The 18,090-nt window shown below is 44.4% G+C and overlaps 1 protein-coding gene across 11 annotated transcripts in view; it reads left to right on the forward strand.

Moving 5' to 3' along the window:
• Positions 1 to 8,051, forward strand: part of Pds5b (PDS5 cohesin associated factor B) — a 143,095-nt gene extending 135,044 nt beyond the window's left edge. For 5 of the 11 annotated variants that reach the window (XM_039089323.2, XM_039089324.1, XM_063271248.1 and 2 more), the window contains 4 exons: positions 746 to 1,182; positions 1,281 to 1,391; positions 3,618 to 3,756; positions 5,196 to 8,016. In XM_039089323.2, coding sequence (XP_038945251.1) covers positions 746 to 1,182; positions 1,281 to 1,391; positions 3,618 to 3,756; positions 5,196 to 5,231 — 723 coding nt within the window. In that variant the 3' untranslated portion in view covers positions 5,232 to 8,016. Of the gene's footprint in view, positions 1 to 59; positions 90 to 745; positions 1,183 to 1,280; positions 1,392 to 3,617; positions 3,757 to 5,195 lie in introns of all 11 variants that reach the window. The other 6 variants (XM_039089319.1, XM_039089321.1, XM_039089325.1 and 3 more) reach the window with 4 other exon arrangements.
• Positions 8,052 to 18,090: the final 10,039 nt, after the last annotated feature.

An 18,090-nucleotide genomic window follows, 5' to 3' on the forward strand; every position in this document is an offset into this window, starting at 1 on the left:
GTGTGTGCAAGAAGTTGAATGGATAGGGCTGATAGGGGTGGGTCTTGGAGGACCGGGAGGGCAAATGTGATCAAAGTGCATTGTATCAAGTTCTCGAATAACTAATAAAAATGGGGGGGGGTGTTTGTTTTATAAATTAAATTCTACTCATACTCCAAAGAATTTTTTTTTCTTTTCTTTTTTTCGGAGCTGGGGACCAAACCCAGGGCCTTGTGCTTGCTAGGCAAGCGCTCTACCACTGAGCTAAATCCCCAACCCCCCAAAGAATTTTTAAAATTAAATTTTAGTAACTGGCCAGGTTAAGTGGCCCATGTTTGTCCACCCAGCTACTCTGAACTCAGCGTGGGAGGGGAGTTCGATGCTAGTCTGACAGCATCATGAAGCCTTCTTCATTCTACAAATCAAATCAGTAAACATTAAACGGCTGTGGTGGCCCTGTATTTAAGAGCTGTCTGGGGTTGGGGATTTAGCTCAGTGGTAGAGCGCTTGCTAGGCAAGGCCCTGGGTTCGGTCCCCAGCTCCGAAAAAGAGAAAAGAAAAAAAAAAAAAGAGCTGTCACAGGTTTTAGCAGTTGTCAGTGCTCAGAATGCTAATGGTTTTATTTGTTTGTTTGTCATGTTGGAGCTTGAACCCAGGGCCTGCACATGGTAGGCAAGGGCTTTGCCACCAAATCACACCCTAAGTAAGCCTAGCAATTTCATTTTTCAAAATTTAATTTTAAAAATTGTGATCCTCCTCCCTCCAGTCTGAGTTGGAGAAGCCTAGAAGTCGGAAAAAAGCATCTGTCACAGACCCAGAAGAGAAATTAGGTATGGATGACCTTAGTAAGCTGGTCCAGGAACAGAAACCTAAAGGCAGTCAGCGGGGCCGGAAAAGAGGCCATGCGGCTTCAGAATCAGAGGAGCAGCAGTGGCCTGAGGAGAAGAGGCACAAAGAGGAGCTCCTGGGAAATGAGGACGAGCAGAACAGCCCCCCGAAGAAGGGCAAGAGAGGCAGGCCACCAAAGCCTCTTGGGGGGACATCCAAGGAAGAGCCAGTGGTGAAAACATCCAAGAAGGGAAACAAGAAGAAGCCTGCACCTCCTGTAGTAGACGAAGATGAAGAAGAAGAAAGACAAATGGGAAACACAGAACAGAAGTCAAAGAGCAAACAGCAGCGCACGTCCAAGAGGGCTCAGCAGAGGTGAGTGTGTGCAGGCCTAGGCCAGACTGTGACTGTGACTGTGCCTGCCGTAATGCAGTCTTAATTTGATGCTATCCACATTTGGGTCTTCCTCAAAGCAGAGCAGAATCTCCTGAGACTAGTGCAGTTGAATCCACACAGTCCACACCACAGAAAGGACGGGGAAGACCATCAAAAACGCCATCACCATCACAACCCAAAAAAAATATGTAAGTTGTAAATAATATTAAATTTCAAACCAATTTCAAATTATTTTGCAAACTTTATAAGTTTATAAGCATATTTATTGCTGTATTTAAATTCCAAATATTTTGTCCAAATATTATTCAAATATAAGATATTTTTATAAACTTATCTAGGGAATTAACAGCCCAATTAATATTTGTACATTTTTATAGGTCTAGAGAAGTCTTTATAAATGAATGCCAAATAGTTATGTAGTCTTATGGTGTACACACGTGCTGTTTCCCAGTAGTCACTATGCCTCAGCCAGGTTTCCTCATAGCTGCAGGCTACAGCTCCTCTCAGTCATTCCCCTAGTGAACTTTCGGCACTGGCATCTTTGCGTCCTTATGCTTACTTATGCAAATGCATTAACAGGAGAGGCAGAGCTTTGAGTCTGCCCAAGTCACCAGCACAGCACAAGCACCAGCGCTGCGAGCTGCACAGCAGACAGGGGCGTCTCCCGTTAGAAAGTACAGCCAGAGCATCATGTCCTGTTAGTCAGAAATGCCGTCTTCTCCTACGCATGCTCACTGTGTAGCTGTAACCAGTACTTGGCTTTCAAAACATTAGTGCAGAGTTGGCACCAAAATAGGAGGTCATCGTTGGGTACCTTTAAAATCAAGTATAATTACATCATCTTGGTAATGGTTCTATCAAGCCCTGATCGTATACTTGCCTTTCTTTAGTTTCCGCACATCTCAGCTAAGTACTTGGGTACCATAGAGTTTTTCCTGTTCCTGTGTGCTCCATAGGAAAAGGAAAAGTTGCCCGAGTGTCTGCTAGTGCCTAACTCCATGTAATTTCTCTATAATGTTAGAAGTACAGGTAAGTACCTTATCATGACAGCTTCCTGACTGCTGGATCCAACGAGCAAGAAACTACTGTAGTCAATATTTAAAATATCTCATCTTTGTAATTCTTTTAATATCTGGGCATCATAAACTTAAGGGCTTTAAGTGGTTATGATTTCCCCCTCAAGTTTCATAAGGTCTTTCCATGAACCTTCAGAACCAAAGTACATTTTTTTTCAGCATAGAAGGATACTTTTTACCTTGTCAGACTGTTTTCAATTTTCTAGACAGTTGTTTTCCAGATCTGGAATAATATGTCATAATTTGTGTGCTTTTTGTGTTCTAACTGTAATGTAGTTGAGAACACTGTCACCCATGTCGTTCTCTGTGGTGGCACATCACAGAGCCAGTTCTTATCCTCACGAGACTTGCTCTGCAGTGGACAGGCGGGCACTAAGGAGAAACACACGAATAGGAAGCTATGACTCGGATGTTTATCTTGAAATATGTAGGGCATCTTAAGAGAATATAGTGGAAAGAAGTTGGGGGAATTTTCTTTCTGGAATGTGACAGTGAATTAACTATTGAAACTAATAGAAGAGATGGGATGAGATGACTCACTGGGTAAAGACTGTTCCTGCCATGTCTTACTGCCTGAGTTCAATCCCCAGTACCCACATGGCAGGAGAAAGAACCAGTTCCCTGAATGCCCTGTGACTTCCACAGGCTGTCTGTGGCACATGTGTGTTCACACAGTATATAAATACAAAACAAGTAGGAGGGAGGAGGGAGAGAATGCTGTAGGCAAAGTTTCTGAAGTGGGGAGATTTTGGTAAATCCAAGGAACTGCAAAAGGCAAAAAGGTTCAGTAGATTGTCACAGTGAGGAACAGGCAGGCAGGCCAGGACCGGAAGGGACTTACAGGTTCATTCTTGGTGCAGTGCAGGGGTTTGTCTGGGGTGATGGCGTCTGTTCTGTTTTCAGAGGATCACTGTAAGGAAAGGGCAGGTGCTAGGAATGCATGGTGCCAGCAGTGTCAGGGAAGCTGGGTGCATCTGTGTGCTGGATTTGGATTCTCTCTGCAGTCCAATGCGCTCGCTGTTCTCAGCTCAGAGGATGCTCGCTTTGAGGCTTAGTGAAGACTGTGATAAGGAGGAAAGATGAGGCAGATGCTGGCTTCAGGTTGTTGTGAAGTCCTTTATGGTGATAGGCTGGGTGACACCTTTTTTCCTTTTCTAGAAACTGTAAGATCCTAAGAGTAATGCTTATGGGTCAAGATGAAAATTTATTTCTCATCTCATGACATAATTGAGAATAAAAATGACCAAAATTCATAAACTATTTAAGACATTTCTTATAGTGAATTAACACACAACTTAACATCGGGATTCTCATTTTATTTTCTGTGTTTTCCTTTAGCCGTGTAGGACGCTCCAAACAGGTAGCTACTAAAGAAAACGATTCAAGTGAAGAAATGGATGTGCTTCAGGCCAGCTCTCCTGTCAGCGACGACACTACGCAGGAAGGAGCAGAAGAGGAGGATATTTCTGCAGGAAATGTATGTCCTTTTTGAAGTGTCACATATGTGGTATTACAAAATGCAAAAACTGAGCCAGTAAATATTTAGTCAGCTCCATTATAACACTTGCTGTTGTCGATAATTCTAGACATTTATGCCTTTGTAGATTAGTTCGCTGTGTTATTTTACTTACCAGCTAGGATAATGAAGAAACAGCGTTGAGGGGAGCTTGAACTGAGAATGATGGGGATTGCGATGTCTAGAGAATGTGTCAGCTGAGTGCAGAGGAGTCCAACAAGTTTCTCGCTGCCAGTCTCGGCATGGGAACCCCTGAAGTACTGTGTATTTGTACTCATGGATGTCTTTGACGTTTCTGTTCTGAGTCTCCTGATAGAAACCAGAAGAAGCCCCACTGAGTAAAAGTGAACCTTAAAGTCCAGTGAGCCTTTGGGATTGAGTTGTAAACGGCCTTTCTGTGGCTGGCAGTGCTGCTGCTTTTACAGAAGTAGGAGCTGGTACTTTTCCAGAGACTTCCTTCTTTTAAATAGCAGATGCTATTGCTAGCTATCTCATACTGTCTGTCTGTCTGTCTGTCCACCCACCCACATCCCAAGTGCTGTCCCTCCTCCTGGTCCCCTACCACATACTTCTTATTGAGGGGAAAATTAATCCAAATAGGAACTGTGTTCCTGATACATTAGTGCTAAAATTTTAGATCAGCCCAGTCAGTTCTTTTCATTTTGGAGACTTGAGTTGTTTGGTCGGTTCCCAGTGTTAGACTCTGGGCCAGTTCTGTTTCACGTGGTTCAGTGGTTCCATCCCGAGGGTTTGTGTAGATGAGTCTCCACAAAATCATCTCAAAGCAGGTCAGCTTTGTTTCTTAAGGACTTAGAGGAAGGGGGTTAGAACCTAAGATGAATCATTTGTAGTAATGGAGAACAGCTGATTATCAGGTCCATTCACGCAAAGCCCTGCTCCTTTTCCTTCTGCTGGTTTATCCTGACCATGTTTTGAGTCAGAGTTTTAAGCTTCCTGTAGGCCTTGCTAGTAAACGGTAGTATGATTAAACTCAGTTGTGTAGCTGTGTCTCCAAGTACCGGGAGCCAAACTGACTAACTTCTGACATAAAATGACCTAGCCCTAGAGTCAAGTGTTTTTTTTCCACAGACAGGAAGTGGGACAATGGCGGCTCTGAGAGTAGTTGTTACTCACCTGGGACACCCCGAGCTCTGTGGATGACTCTAAACATTAATACAGAAGGAACATACCCTGTTGCCTGGCAAAGGTCGACTGTGGGCTTGTCTATACGTAGACACCATAGAGGCCTTGATTTCTGAGGATAGAAAGAGAGGACAGCTTTAGGAAAAGAAATGCAAAGAAATTCAGAAATGTATGAGAATAACGATTGTTTAAAATGGTGGTTGGTACTGTAACTGTGGGTGTGCTCACATTGGTCTTCTGTTGACTTGTCTCCTCAGGTACGGCGGCGAAGCTCCAAACGAGAGAGACGATGAACATGCCATTAACTTTCTTTATGAAAGCTTTGGGAAAAAAATAACATTTTTTTGTCAAGTATGAGGCTAAATAAAGCCCTTGATGCACAAAACGGGACTGCCAAAGTGTGGACAGTTGGACTTTTGATGACCATGAATTTGTGGTCACATGCATCAGCCATTCACAGAGTGATGACATTGACTCCAGAGTCTTGTGAAAGTGTCATGTGTGACGGCTGTGTAGGCATAAACTAAAGAGAAGCGTGTAAATAGTCCCACTCCCCATCTCTGACTTCTAAAGTGCTTGTATAGCTTTTATCTACGGCTTTAAACTGACAGTACCCAGCTGCTTACTGGATCTATTAATTTGAAAAGCATTTGCTAGGGTGGATCTTAAGCAGCAGTCTGTCAGTGTTTATATTGGAATTCTCTGCAATTTTACTGTGAAAACTTGTTTTCAACAATTGGTGTCATTTTCTTGATGTCACTACTTGTTGGAGTTAAGTGGTCTCTTCCTGCCCCTTCACAGCTCATCTGTGTGTACTCCAGGGCACCCGTCATCTCCGAGTGCTAAGCCTCTGTCGCCAGCGCTAATGCCTCTGTTTGGGGCACTGCACGGGGCGGGAGATAGTCCTGAACTTACCTGATGACTTTACACCTCAGTATTGCTCCCAGAATTTTCTGGCCTTTCATGGCAATGAAAATTTTAAGAAAGAGATTTAAAATATTTTAATTTTAAAGAGTGTGTTATAAAATAATGTACTAAATTCTTTATTCCATTCTATCATCTTTTTTCAGTTTATATTAATCTACTGTATCAATAAAATTCTGTAATTTGAATGGGCTTTTAATAGTCTAGAATGTTATTGTGTATAGATATTCTTGAACATTATGTTCAGAAATGCAAATTATTACACTATAATATAAAATCTGATATATACACATTAGGAAAGTTCTCATTCTCTATAACCATGTAAAGTTAATCAGAAACAAAAAATTTTATTGATGCAGTGTATCTTTATAAATCTGTTCTTGAAAGCCAAGTGTTTTGTATTTTATAGTGAGTTGCATGTTTATGAAAAAATTGCTGATCATGAGATGTGCTTTTCTGTAAATTCATACTTAGCCATAGTATATGATAGATGACCCCTTAACATAGTTTTTCATCAAGAGTTTATAATTGTACTTTATTTTGGAGCCAAAAAAATTGTTTTTGGGGGAGGGGCTGGGTGGCAGTGATTTATCTAGTTTGGGCTGAGACTTTAGGCGTCACACTCACAAACGCTGAGACTCCCACTGCGTCCAGAACAGGAGAAGTGGACACTTGCCTGGGTTTAATTTAGAGGTCTGCAGAGTCTAAAAATGGATCATCGAGGAGGCTCACAGCGCCCTTTACATAGAGTGTGAGCTGAAATGTATTGGGTGCCACCTTATGCTCCCCTGAATTAACTTTAGGTTTCTGGGTGCAGGGTTGTTTTTGCACAGTTGTTAACAATAGAAAAGAAAGTTACATTCTGCGCTACCGAGTTTACTATACCAAGTAGCAGCAGTTTCACACAGTACGCCTTTGTGTTTAAGGTGTGTTTCCAAAACTGAATATAATCAATTGGGATGCTATACAGAAGTGACTATTTTAGAAATGACATCGTGCTATTTTCTAGTATGTATTGCAGATGATGTGATTATTTTTCTTTTTAATATTTCCTCATGTTTATGAAACACTTTATTTTTAAAAAGATGTTTGAATTGTGTCTTAATCTTTCAGTGTTTAACTTCATTTGCAACAGTGTTGGCACCAGTGGTGATGGGAGGCGCTGTCTGTCAGGACAGCTAATGCTGGATTAGGACACTTTGAGTTTTAAATGTTTCATTAGCTCAGCTCTCCAAACAATGATGTTTCCATCTCAGCAGTACAGAAGCATGTTTTTAAATTTATGGCAAAAATAATAAAGGATAGCACTGTATTTTTGTCGTTAACAACTTCATTGGAAATATTTATGGAAACATGTTCAAAACCATTTTATAAGACATACGAAATTATTATGGAGGATTTTTATTTGCATGATCATAGTTCACCAGATTTCACTGCACATTAATGCTGTGCATCAGTTCATGGCAAACATGGTCATCGTAGACTTTGTGTTCAATGCCAGTGAGTCTGTAATTCTACAGCCCACCCGTTCACCTTTTGGAAGGACTATAATGTAAAATTTCCATTTCTTGTGTAGAGAAATAGGTGCAATAATGATCAAGTTTTTATGTCCTGAGTCTCCGTCCTGGGAGCTTCTTCTTATGTTAAACTTAACACGTCATGTACTAACATCTGGAGAGCCACATACTTTAAAGTAAATTAAAGTAAAGCTAAGTATGTGTCCAGCATCTGTGCCGACAGCCGTTAGCACACGCTGCTGCGGCCATGCTCTTTTGAGCTGTATAGCTCATTGTAACAGACGCCCTGGCGGATCTGATGACTCCCGGGTGAGCCTCGCTTGCTGCAGTGCCACACTAAGCTCTCCCAGTGATCCCCACTGTGTGTGTAAATGAGAAATGTGCTGTAAAACTTGTTCTAGACATTAAAGTTTAAATGACTTTCTACATCTTCCTACAGCTTGCAAGTTTGACTTTTAAGGTTCCCTTTGCCTCCTCGAAGGATATCGGGGATGTGATGATTTGTTTAACTTAGGCATAACTCCACTGCATAGTGTTATGTTACCATAACGAACAGTTGGTTCTAGATGACAAGTTTCCAGACACAGTTTTGGATTTTCTGTGAACTTAAATAAACGTAGAAGCTCATGTAATTATATTCCTATGTGACTCAATATATATTTACCAGAGAAAGTCATGTTTGGTGATTTTTTAACTTTAGAATCATTTCTTTCCCAGTGACAATTTTCTAAACTTCATGTTTAAACTTTTCATGCAAAATCTTGCCTTGCAAAAATTTACTTAAGACCACTAAAGTTAATGAATTGCATAATTAAAAAAGCAGTAATATAAAACCTGAAGCTAAGGACTGTGCAGATACATTACCAGGAAGTTTTATTTGCTCAGTAAACATCATGAACCCACTGCATGCCAGTCACTCAGTTTTCACTCAGATTGAGGTTCAGTCAGTACAGACCAATCCCCTGCCTTCGAGATATTTACGTTGCTTTGGAAGTAAGTGAATTAAAAAAGAAAAGTGGGAAATGCTGCACTCTGGAAAAGGTGATTGGGAAGAACCTGCTACATAGATAGAAATTAGGTGGGGTACTCAGAGCGAGGTCGGGAGTCGCTGTGTGTTCGTGACTGGAGGCCGTCTTGGTCATCTGAAAGTGCTCGTGTTGCCTGGTGCTGAGACGCCGCTTGCTGCTCCTTTAACTGCCATTTGTAGTTGTTTCTTACATTTGCCTCCTGTGTTTACTGTGTGCATCTCTGGGGCTTGTTGATGTGAAGACCTGTCCTTTATCTAATTGATCCTCTAAAGAGGATAAATCCTTCTGATTAGTTGTAAACTCTTGTTTCTCCTGTTGCTTTTTTTTCTCCTCATCTGGCCCTTTGTTTTCTTAGAGCCTTTAGCTCTGTTTGATTGTTTTATTTGATCTCTTCTAGTAGTGTTTTAGTTCCTACTTGGTTGTGTTCTTTAATGGTTTCCCTGCAGGTTACAGTAGGCATTTGCCTTCCTGTAGGCTGGCGTACTGGTGCATTTACCGTCTTCACCACAGCCGGGCCTCCCAGCACCTCGGCTGTGTGCTGCTACTCTGTGCAGTGGTCAGGTTGTATCTGACTGATGGTTACTATTGCGATAGCATTGCTGCCTACTGGTCTTTGATGGATCTGTGCATTTTCTCTTTACCCTTTTGTGCCTCGTCTCAGTTTATTTCCCTTAAGCATAGAGAGCATTTGAGACTGCCTTACTGTGCTGGTCTGCTGGCCATTAGCCAGCCAAATGGCATCCCACTGTCCTCTGGTTTTTTACCTTTTTCCTGGAGAAGTCGGTCTTTGCTCTTGAAACCCACATGTGTAGAGACTGTGTGACTCTAAAGGATCCCCGTCCTGTCGGTCATCCGTCCTGGTGGACAGTCTCAATGATCTCTTGGGCCTTTCTATTTACTTTTCACTGAGGTGGAGTTTCCTTAATTCAGAGCTACCATTTCGTGGCTTCAAATGCTCTCATACTGACTTTGTCCTACCCCGGCATTGTTCTCAGTGTTTACACTGCTGTGAGATACAGATCCCATCCGCTTCTGGTGGCTGCAGACCTAAGTCCTGCACCTCTCCGAGCATTGTGGTCCATCGTGTCTAGATACTGTGTTCTGTAGGATTTTCCATCAGTGCGTGTTCCCACCTAGCCAGCCTTTTCTTCACGCTCTGTGTTGTTAGCACCATCCTAAGCCACCACTCGCTAGGGTAGACAGAAGGTGTACCAATTCAAAAAAGATGCTTTTCCTAAAGAGGGTGAGGTGTTAAAAATTGTTTCATTAAAAGTGAAGGAGCCTCAGATTGTCACAGCGTATGTTACACTCTGCATATGCCATTGTGCCATCCCATCCTCACTATAGCTCTATGTGGTGGCTGGACAAAGACCTCTTGAATACATGAAGGAACGGATCAACAGTCATTATATGCTGGAGTTAGTTTTCAAGTGGTGAGGGAAGGTTTGATTGCATTTGTTATTCTGCAGAGCCATGTTCTTGCTTCACTATGTCAGACACTAATAAACCAGCGTTAGTTAATTAAGTATTAATAAGTCTCCTATAGTGACAGTATGATTCTCAAGTAATGTTGGGAGTTTTTGTTGAGTTGAGAGAATGGCTAAAATACTGGCTTGTTTTGTTTTGCTTAGGCTACTACCAGTTTGCCTGCATGGTTTCCCATGATGCCACAGCTCTTACCTATGGGAAACATTGTACTGGAGTTGGTGAGTCCAGTGTTCACAGAGCAGATACAGTCTGGGGCCATGATCTTGGCCAGAACTTCAAACTCTGATTAGATTAATGCAGCTTCCTTGAAGCAGGCTGCTTTTGTAAGATTGCCAGACTTCTGAAGAGGAGAGCAGAGTTAACATTTCAGCTGCATTCGCTCCTTTCAGCTCACCCTTCCCCTGAATGCTGACAGCCGGCATAAAACCACGGGAAAGGTGGGGATACCGTGAGCACCGGCGCATGGTGTACTGGTTACTTTTTTGTTACTTTAACAATACCCAACAAAAGCAGTTTAAGAGAGGAAGAGTTTGTTTTCACTGTAAACATCTACCCTACATCGGAGTGAAGAGGTCGGGGAAGAAGGAGTCTTCATGGCGAGGGAAGCATTGGGACGCCTTCCTCCTCAGAGACCCCACAGTGGGACAGGAAGCAGGCTGGGCAGTTGGCTTTCAAGGCCCTTGAGGACCCAGAGAGCCAGACCCTCTAGGTAGGCCTCACCTCACCTCCTGAAGGTCACCTCTTCCCAAAATATCACAAACAGCTGGGGGCCAGATACTCAAACTGTCTAAGCTTCCGAAGTCCCCATAGTCTTACAGTTACAGTGTTGATCAAAAGTTCAGTCTCTTCTGAGCATCAGGGCAGTCTCTTAACTGAGTCCTTACGAAATGAACATCCAAGTTAGCATACATGCAACATATGAAGGGGCAGAATAAGGCAACATCCCAAAAACGAAACGTGGGACATCGAGAAATTGACCCAAGCAAGACCAAGACAAATACCAAACCCTTGTCCCCACATAGGCGGGGTCATTGTGCTCTTGCAGGCTGTGGTGGATCCCAGCTCTCATCTGTAGCACATTTGACCTCTCTTGGGTCATCTCCACTTGGAGCCTGTTGTTTTCCTCAGTGAATGCTCTTGCTGGGTCTCCACTGTAACTCAGACCTCTCTAGAGCTCCTGGCGTCCTTGCCGAGAGTCAGATCCTCCCACGTGATGCTTGCCCGCAGTGGCTTTGCAAGACTTTGACCCAAGCTTCCAGAACCTCTTCACTCATTCTTTTTTTTTTTTTTTTTTTTTTTTTTTGGTTCTTTTTTTCAGAGCTGGGGACCGAACCCAGGGCCTTGCGCTTCCTAGGCAAGCGCTCTACCACTGAGCTAAATCCCCAACCCCCTCTTCACTCATTCTTAACCTACACACCAACACCAAGTTCTGCTCCCTAAAAGCAGCTTAGCTCCTCTCTGCAGCCAGGAAGCACCTGCCTAGCCAATCATAGGCAGCTTCCCAATAGGGAAGGCTGAAGCCTTTGATGGATAGGGCCTTTAACCAAGTGCTTGGTGGGCCAGTTTGTCTTTAATGGCATTAGTTACAGCTCCATTGTTAAGTGTCTGCCTTGTCCACAACCTTAACAGTGGCTGTAAACCTTTCCCTAGTATATCTTTGTGCTCTCACTGCGGTTCTTAAGAATAACGGTCAGTAACCACACCTTAGGCTGGCTGTTACTCTGAGTTTCTTCTGCCAAGCAACTCGGTCTGTGACTTAACTCGGCAGCAGTCAGAATTCCAGGGCGTGAGGCGAATGCAGCCAGATCCTTTGCTGTAATGAGTATGAAGGTTCTGTGGCTCAGTCCCTGGAGAGCACTGGTTCTCAACCGTCCTCGTGCTGGGACCCTGTAACACCCCACGTGTGGTGATCCCAGCCATAACATTATTTTTGTTGCTACTTCATAACTAATTTTGTGACTGCTATGAATCATAACATAAATATCTGATATGCAGGATATCTGATGTGCAGCTCCCATGAAAGAAAGGGTTGTTCAACCCTGCAAAGGGGTCGTGACCCAGAGTTTGAGAACCACTGCTGTAGCAGTCCTCATGGGGCGGGCCCTCTGTTGCTGTTTATTCTAAGTGCTGATCCTCTAACGCCTCACCCAAATGATCTGCTTACATGCTTGGGTCTCTCTAGCCTGTAGCTCCAATCCCCTCAACATTTCTCCTGAGAACCATTTCTAAGAGGCTATGGACTACACACAGTCAGGTTTATGAAATAGACAATAGCCCTATTTGTTGATGTCAGTAATCTGGGTTGGTAGTGTCTCATCTCCATGGCAGGACATCTGATGACAGCAGCGGAAGGGAGGAGGGTCCTTGTTTGGTTTTCTGGCTCGCAGTTCAAGGGGCTCCAAGTCCATAGCGGCAGGGCATATGGTTCCCTGACAGTAGAGCGTTCAGCTAGGACTCCATATTCGGCTGAAGGGGAAGCAGCGCTTTGCTGTAAACCTCCCTCCCACCCTCACCCTCACCCTGAGTCCTCTAGGTAATCCCTTCTCCCAAAGGTTCCAAAACACTGCCACTAGCCATAGACCATGTGCGGAGACACATGTGCGTGTTGAGGACATTTGACGTCTTACAGCATCGGAACATTGGGGGCTTTGTTCTTTGTGGGATGGAGACCAGTTTGGCTGAAGCAGGTTTATGCTGTAATTTACTTGGAAAAGTGGTTTAGGAGGACATTGTGTGTGTTGGGGCACGGGTGGAGGTGCGGGGGAGTGGATTTGAAACTAAAGAAGGAACAGTGGCAGCTTCTTTTTTTTTTCCCAGAGCTGGGGACTGAACCCAGGGCCTTGCGCTTGCTAGGCAAGCGCTCTACCACTGAGCTAAATCCCCAACCCCTTCCTTTAATAATTCTTAATGCCAATTTTTTTTTGGATGGGTTTTGAGTTTTAGTCAGTCATACCTTGTGTCTTACTTTTCTGTGAAGAGAGACCATGACTAACTAAGGCAACTTAGAGAAGAACAAATTTCAGAGGGTGAGCCCATGGTCACCCTGTCAGGGAGCATGGCAGCAGACAGGCAGGGATGGTGCTGGGAACAGGAGCTGAGCTTACATTTAATCCACAAGTAGAGACCTGAGAGTGGTGTAGGCTTGGGAACCTCAAGGCCTGTTGCCAGTGACACCAGACCTCCAAGAAGGCCACCCCTCCCCTTCCTAATCTTTCTCAAGCAGTCACCCAACTGGACACCAAACATTCAAACCTGTGAGCCTACGGGAGCCTTCTAATTCAGACCGCCATACTTTGTGAAGCTACATTTCCGATCTTAAAAGACGGTACGGTTTGAGTTTTACACATGCTGTGCGAGTGTATCATCTTTTGGGAGTCTGCATACCAAGTTTTCTTTGCGCATAGAATCTTTTTTTCTTGTTACGTGTTACAGAAATGTTTTCTCTTTCATTTGTTTGAGATGTTGGAGATCACAGTCTGAATGCTAAATTAAGTAAGTATTCTACCAGAGCTACATTCCCAATCCCCCACACCTTTTTTTTACTCTTATTTCAAGAAAAACAAAAAACAACAAACGTACTACGTTGTCTAGCTTGGCCCTGAACTGACTGTTTTCCGGGCAGACCTCGAGTTTGAAATCTCCCTGCATCAACCATCCTCTGAGGTCTCTTAGTGACTCAGCACCACCCAGCCCAGCCCAGGGTCCTGTCACTGTGACCTCCTCTAATGTGCTGGTCTCTTTCATTTTCCTTCTGTGTTTATGGTTATTATAAGATTTTTAAAATACTTTCCTATCTTTTTTTTTCTTTTCTTTTCTTTTTTTCCGGAGCTGGGGACCGAACCCAGGGCCTTGCGCTTGCTAGGCAAGCGCTCTACCACTGAGCTAAATCCCCAACCCCTCCTATCTTCTTCTAATACTTTAGCCTTTTAAGTTACTTAGGCCTGGGACTATTTGCACATTGCATGTCACTGACACAGATATGGGGACTGAGTCTCCCCATGCCTCAGTCTCCTTCTGAGCTCCTGTCATTAATCTCTGTGCCTGTGTCACCATTACCTTCCTACATCTATGTGGTATGTTTCTGTACTTTCTATAAGAAGTGTTTTAGTCTTGATTTTTAAAATACCTGGTGATTCTTAGCCTTGGTCTTTTCTCAGACAACTCAGCTTGCTAAGTTCCATATGGAAGATCCTGGTGGTATGTTTAGAAAAAGCCTCCCATATATAAACTACTCTGCAAAAGATGAAAGAATTTTTGATGTTTTGGTTTTTTGTTTTGCTTTTGTTGTCGTTGAGACAGGGGTTCTCTGTGTAGCCTTGGCTGTCCTTGAACTCATTTTTTGGTCCAGGCTGGCCTTGAACTTGAAATCTGCCATCCTCTGCCTCCTAAGAGCTGGGATTAACAGCATGCCCTGTCTGCCACAACCCTGCTAAGAATGAAAATGGTTATGCCAGCCCGTCCGGGGCAGTCATGGGGTGTGATGTGAGTGTCACAGACAGGAGTTTCTCCAGCTGCTGTGTAGAGCTGCTCTGAGGAGGTCTGAGTTACACTAGTCTGTGTTGTGCCTGATCCTGTGGTTGAACTCACCAGCCCCAGGGATGAACCTATGAGGATTAGTCTAAAAACATTCTCTCCTTATTTTAGTACCGGTGTCTGCCAGGATTGGGTAGTCTGGAATGAACTGGGAGATCTGTCCGTGGTTTTCTGTGAAAGTTGTATCAAGTAGGGTCGCCTCTTTAAGATTTCACATTGTGATTTATTTTCTCTTCAGCCCAAGAATATTTTACAAAACCAAGAATAGTATAATAAACACTCATGGTTTCGTGCCCCAGTTTAAGTGGTGTTAGCCTTTTGTTCTTTATTGTACTTTGTACAGACACTGCCTCTCTGTGTCTCCCTGCTCCCTGCAGGTGAGCAAAAAAAAAATCCCAGAAACTTTTAACAAAATGTTTCTTTTGCTTGAATAGTGAATATTTGATACTGTGGGTGTCACAGTGCTGTAGAATGACAAAATTTGCCCCTGTCCCTCAGAGAGAGCATTTTCTTTTATTGAAAATGCTAAAAAGTGCAGCGAATGCTTACACACACACGCATACACGCCCATTCTCTTGTCGTTTAAACTCAGAAATACCGTGTTAGTCCTCACGGTCCCTCCTAGCTCCATTCTGCATGTTTTCAGAATATTTAGCACAATTTGTTTTACAGCACCATAGAGAATACCTAGGTTTTTATATTTGCATTTTAACCTTTGGGATTTTGCTGTCAAAGCATGTGTCGTAAACTCAGTGCTGGGGTCATTGGTCCGACGATCTTGTCCCCTTGTAGGTAAGAGGGTGATAGTCCTTAAAGCATTTGTCTTGAAAGAAAAGACAGAAATGCATGTCACCACTTCTCTTGTTGCTGTGACAGAATACTTGACAGAAGGCCACCTAAGCATGGGGGAGGGGTTCGTGGTTCTGCCTCACTGCTAGGGTTTGTGAACTCTGCTTGGGCAGATGAAACAGGAGGCTTTAGCTAGCCTAAGGTAGGGCAGGCTAAAGAGCTCGGGGTTGGTTTCCAAACCCCTAAGGGGGTGTCTAGTCACCACTGGGAACTTCATAGAGTCAGGAAAGAGGCAGGGCCATGTGGGCCTGCAGTGAGGAGTGAGGGGGTAGGGGGTGGAGGGAGGATCTCTGGCTTAGCTCAGGATGGCTTAGCTCCGATGAGTGTCTGGTAGGATGGAGGGCCTTCTGCGGAGGCTTAGCAGCCCTGTATAATGAAGAGTTACCGAGGTGTCTCTTCGGCAGTAACAAACCTACAGACAGAGACCAAGTATCACCTTTCATTTCCCGACTGCTTACGACTTGTATTTGTTTATTTGGTTTATGGCTCCAGAGGACTAAGAGGCCATCATGGTGAGGAAGTGTAGTAGCAGGCAGTAGACACAGCAGCCAGAGCAGAAGCAGAAGTTTCCTTATTGAACCATAGCACAAAGCGGAGAGAGCGAACTGAACATGGTGTAAGCCTTCATTTTCAAATCCTAGCCCCATGCTGGCCACCTCCAAGGCCATACCTCATAAGCCTCCCTAAACAACACCAGCAACTGCAAATGCCTGAGGCTGTCGGGAGACCTCGAATTCAGATCACCCATTAAGCTTCTTCTAGGTCCCCCATGTAGTGCATGCCTTTAGTTTCATCACCTAAGGAGGCGCACAGACTGGTCCCTGTGACTGACACCAGCGTGGTCCACATAGATAAAGCCAAGCCAGCAACATGGTGAGAACCTGCCCATTGGGCTGACCAGCTGACATACCACACATGCCCGGATCCAGGGCTCTGAGTTGGCCCACCATAACATCTACCCCATGGATGAACTGCGATGAACCATGAAGGGACTGGTTCAACAGATCCAAAGTAGCAGGACCTCCGTGACACAGAGCAAAACAGGACATCCAAGAGGAGTTCCAGTGAGGATCCAAGAGAGTCCCAGTGAGGATCCCAGAGGAGTCCCAGTGAGGATCCAGTATTGATGGTGTAGCCGAAGCCAGAGGCCTGGGACCTCATTGCAATGCACATTTGCAAGAAAAGAAGCGTGGACAAAGTGGGAGGCTCTGTGACACACGGTGACACACTACAGCTTCCATAAGAATTTTCTTGAGGGGGCTGGGGATTTAGCTCAGTGGTAGAGCGCTTACCTAGGAAGCGCAAGGCCCTGGGTTCGGTCCCCAGCTCCGGGGGGGTGGGGGGGGGAAAGAATTTTCTTGAGGGGTTGGGGATTTAGCTCAGTAGTAGAGCACTTGCCTAGGAAGCGCAAGGCCCTGGATTTGGTCCCCAGCTCCGAAAAAAAAGAACCAAAAAAAAAAAAAAATTTTTTTTTTCCTTGAGTGTGAGTGGGGGTGTGTGCAAGGGCAGGGGGGCAGAGGGTTTAAGAAGAAGGTGAGTAGGATTGAGGTACATGATTTGAAATTCACAGTCAATACAAAGTTAAAAGAATAACACACACACACACACACACACACACACACACACACACACAAAACAAGCTGATTTATCCTTTTCATGGCTCAAGTGTTTACAGAATAGCTAAACCCGGATGTGACCTTTTAGAGCCCTTCTCAGAGTTGAAAGTTGATTGCTGTTTACAGCAGATGCATTTTTCCAGGTGTGATCTCCCAACTCACACTGGAGCACTTTCCACCCGTGACTTGTGTTCCCAGCCACCTGGTCTCTTCCTGCCCAGATCACTCCCATCTGCCATCGCCATAGCCATCCCTTTGTCTCCTGGGAGACAGACCTGCATAGAAGACCAAGTCAAGCCAGAAAAAGCTTTACTGTCCATGCCAGTGCAGCCCTTGAAAGCAAAAGACCTAAAAGAAGCAGAAAACTGTATATTCTATAAATCAAAAAGCCAAGCGAACACAACAGAAACAGCTCTGAATTTGTACCACACATGAGGAAGAATCTTTGCCAAGTAACAGAGGCCTAAATCAAGTGAACCCCCAAAGCAGTTGCAATAGGCAGCTCAAGCTTGGGAAGGAAGTCTGAAAATGTTGCTCCGTGGAAACTACCTGTGAAGAAACATCCCCTGTGACAAGCGACACAGGATTGAGGGGAACCTTGGTGAATTGCTTATCCTTTCTCCAGAGGAGGAGAGCTGGTGTGGGAGTGAGAACCCTTGGCAGGGAGAGGGAAGTCACAGCTGCATGCCTGCCTCACTTGCAGCTGTCTACCGAGTTCAGCTGAGAGAGAAGCATCGGATCGGTCTCCGGGGACTCCGGAAGCAGGGCTGGCTGCCTGCCCTGAAGGAGTGATGCAAAACTGGAGCACTGATGTGCTTCACCACCTTGGGAAACCCAAATCGAAACTGCCAGCACCTTCATGCCACCAGTTGCGAAAGTCCCACAGTGCTCTGGATGTTATAAATGGAAGGCCCGGGTAGAGTTTTCATTCTCAGACAGTGAATTAAAGTAGAAGTGAACCCAATGTCTGCCCCTCCTACCTTCATCACCCCTTGAACAGAGGACAGCATCAGGGAAGAGTTTAGATGTTTATGCTCAGAGAATTAGAGGCCTCGAGTTCTGGAAAAGAATTTGCAGGAATGATTGCGAGATAAAGACTGAGTCTGCTCAGTCTTGAGTAGTGCTCAGAGCATGGCAAGGATCAAAATAAGATCTGTCATGTTAAGTCCTGTGCCTACAAGACCACACCCTTTTCCA

The sequence above is a fragment of the Rattus norvegicus genome, chromosome 12 (genome assembly GCF_036323735.1).
Source record: "Rattus norvegicus strain BN/NHsdMcwi chromosome 12, GRCr8, whole genome shotgun sequence".
NCBI classification, from domain to species: Eukaryota; Metazoa; Chordata; class Mammalia; order Rodentia; family Muridae; genus Rattus; species Rattus norvegicus.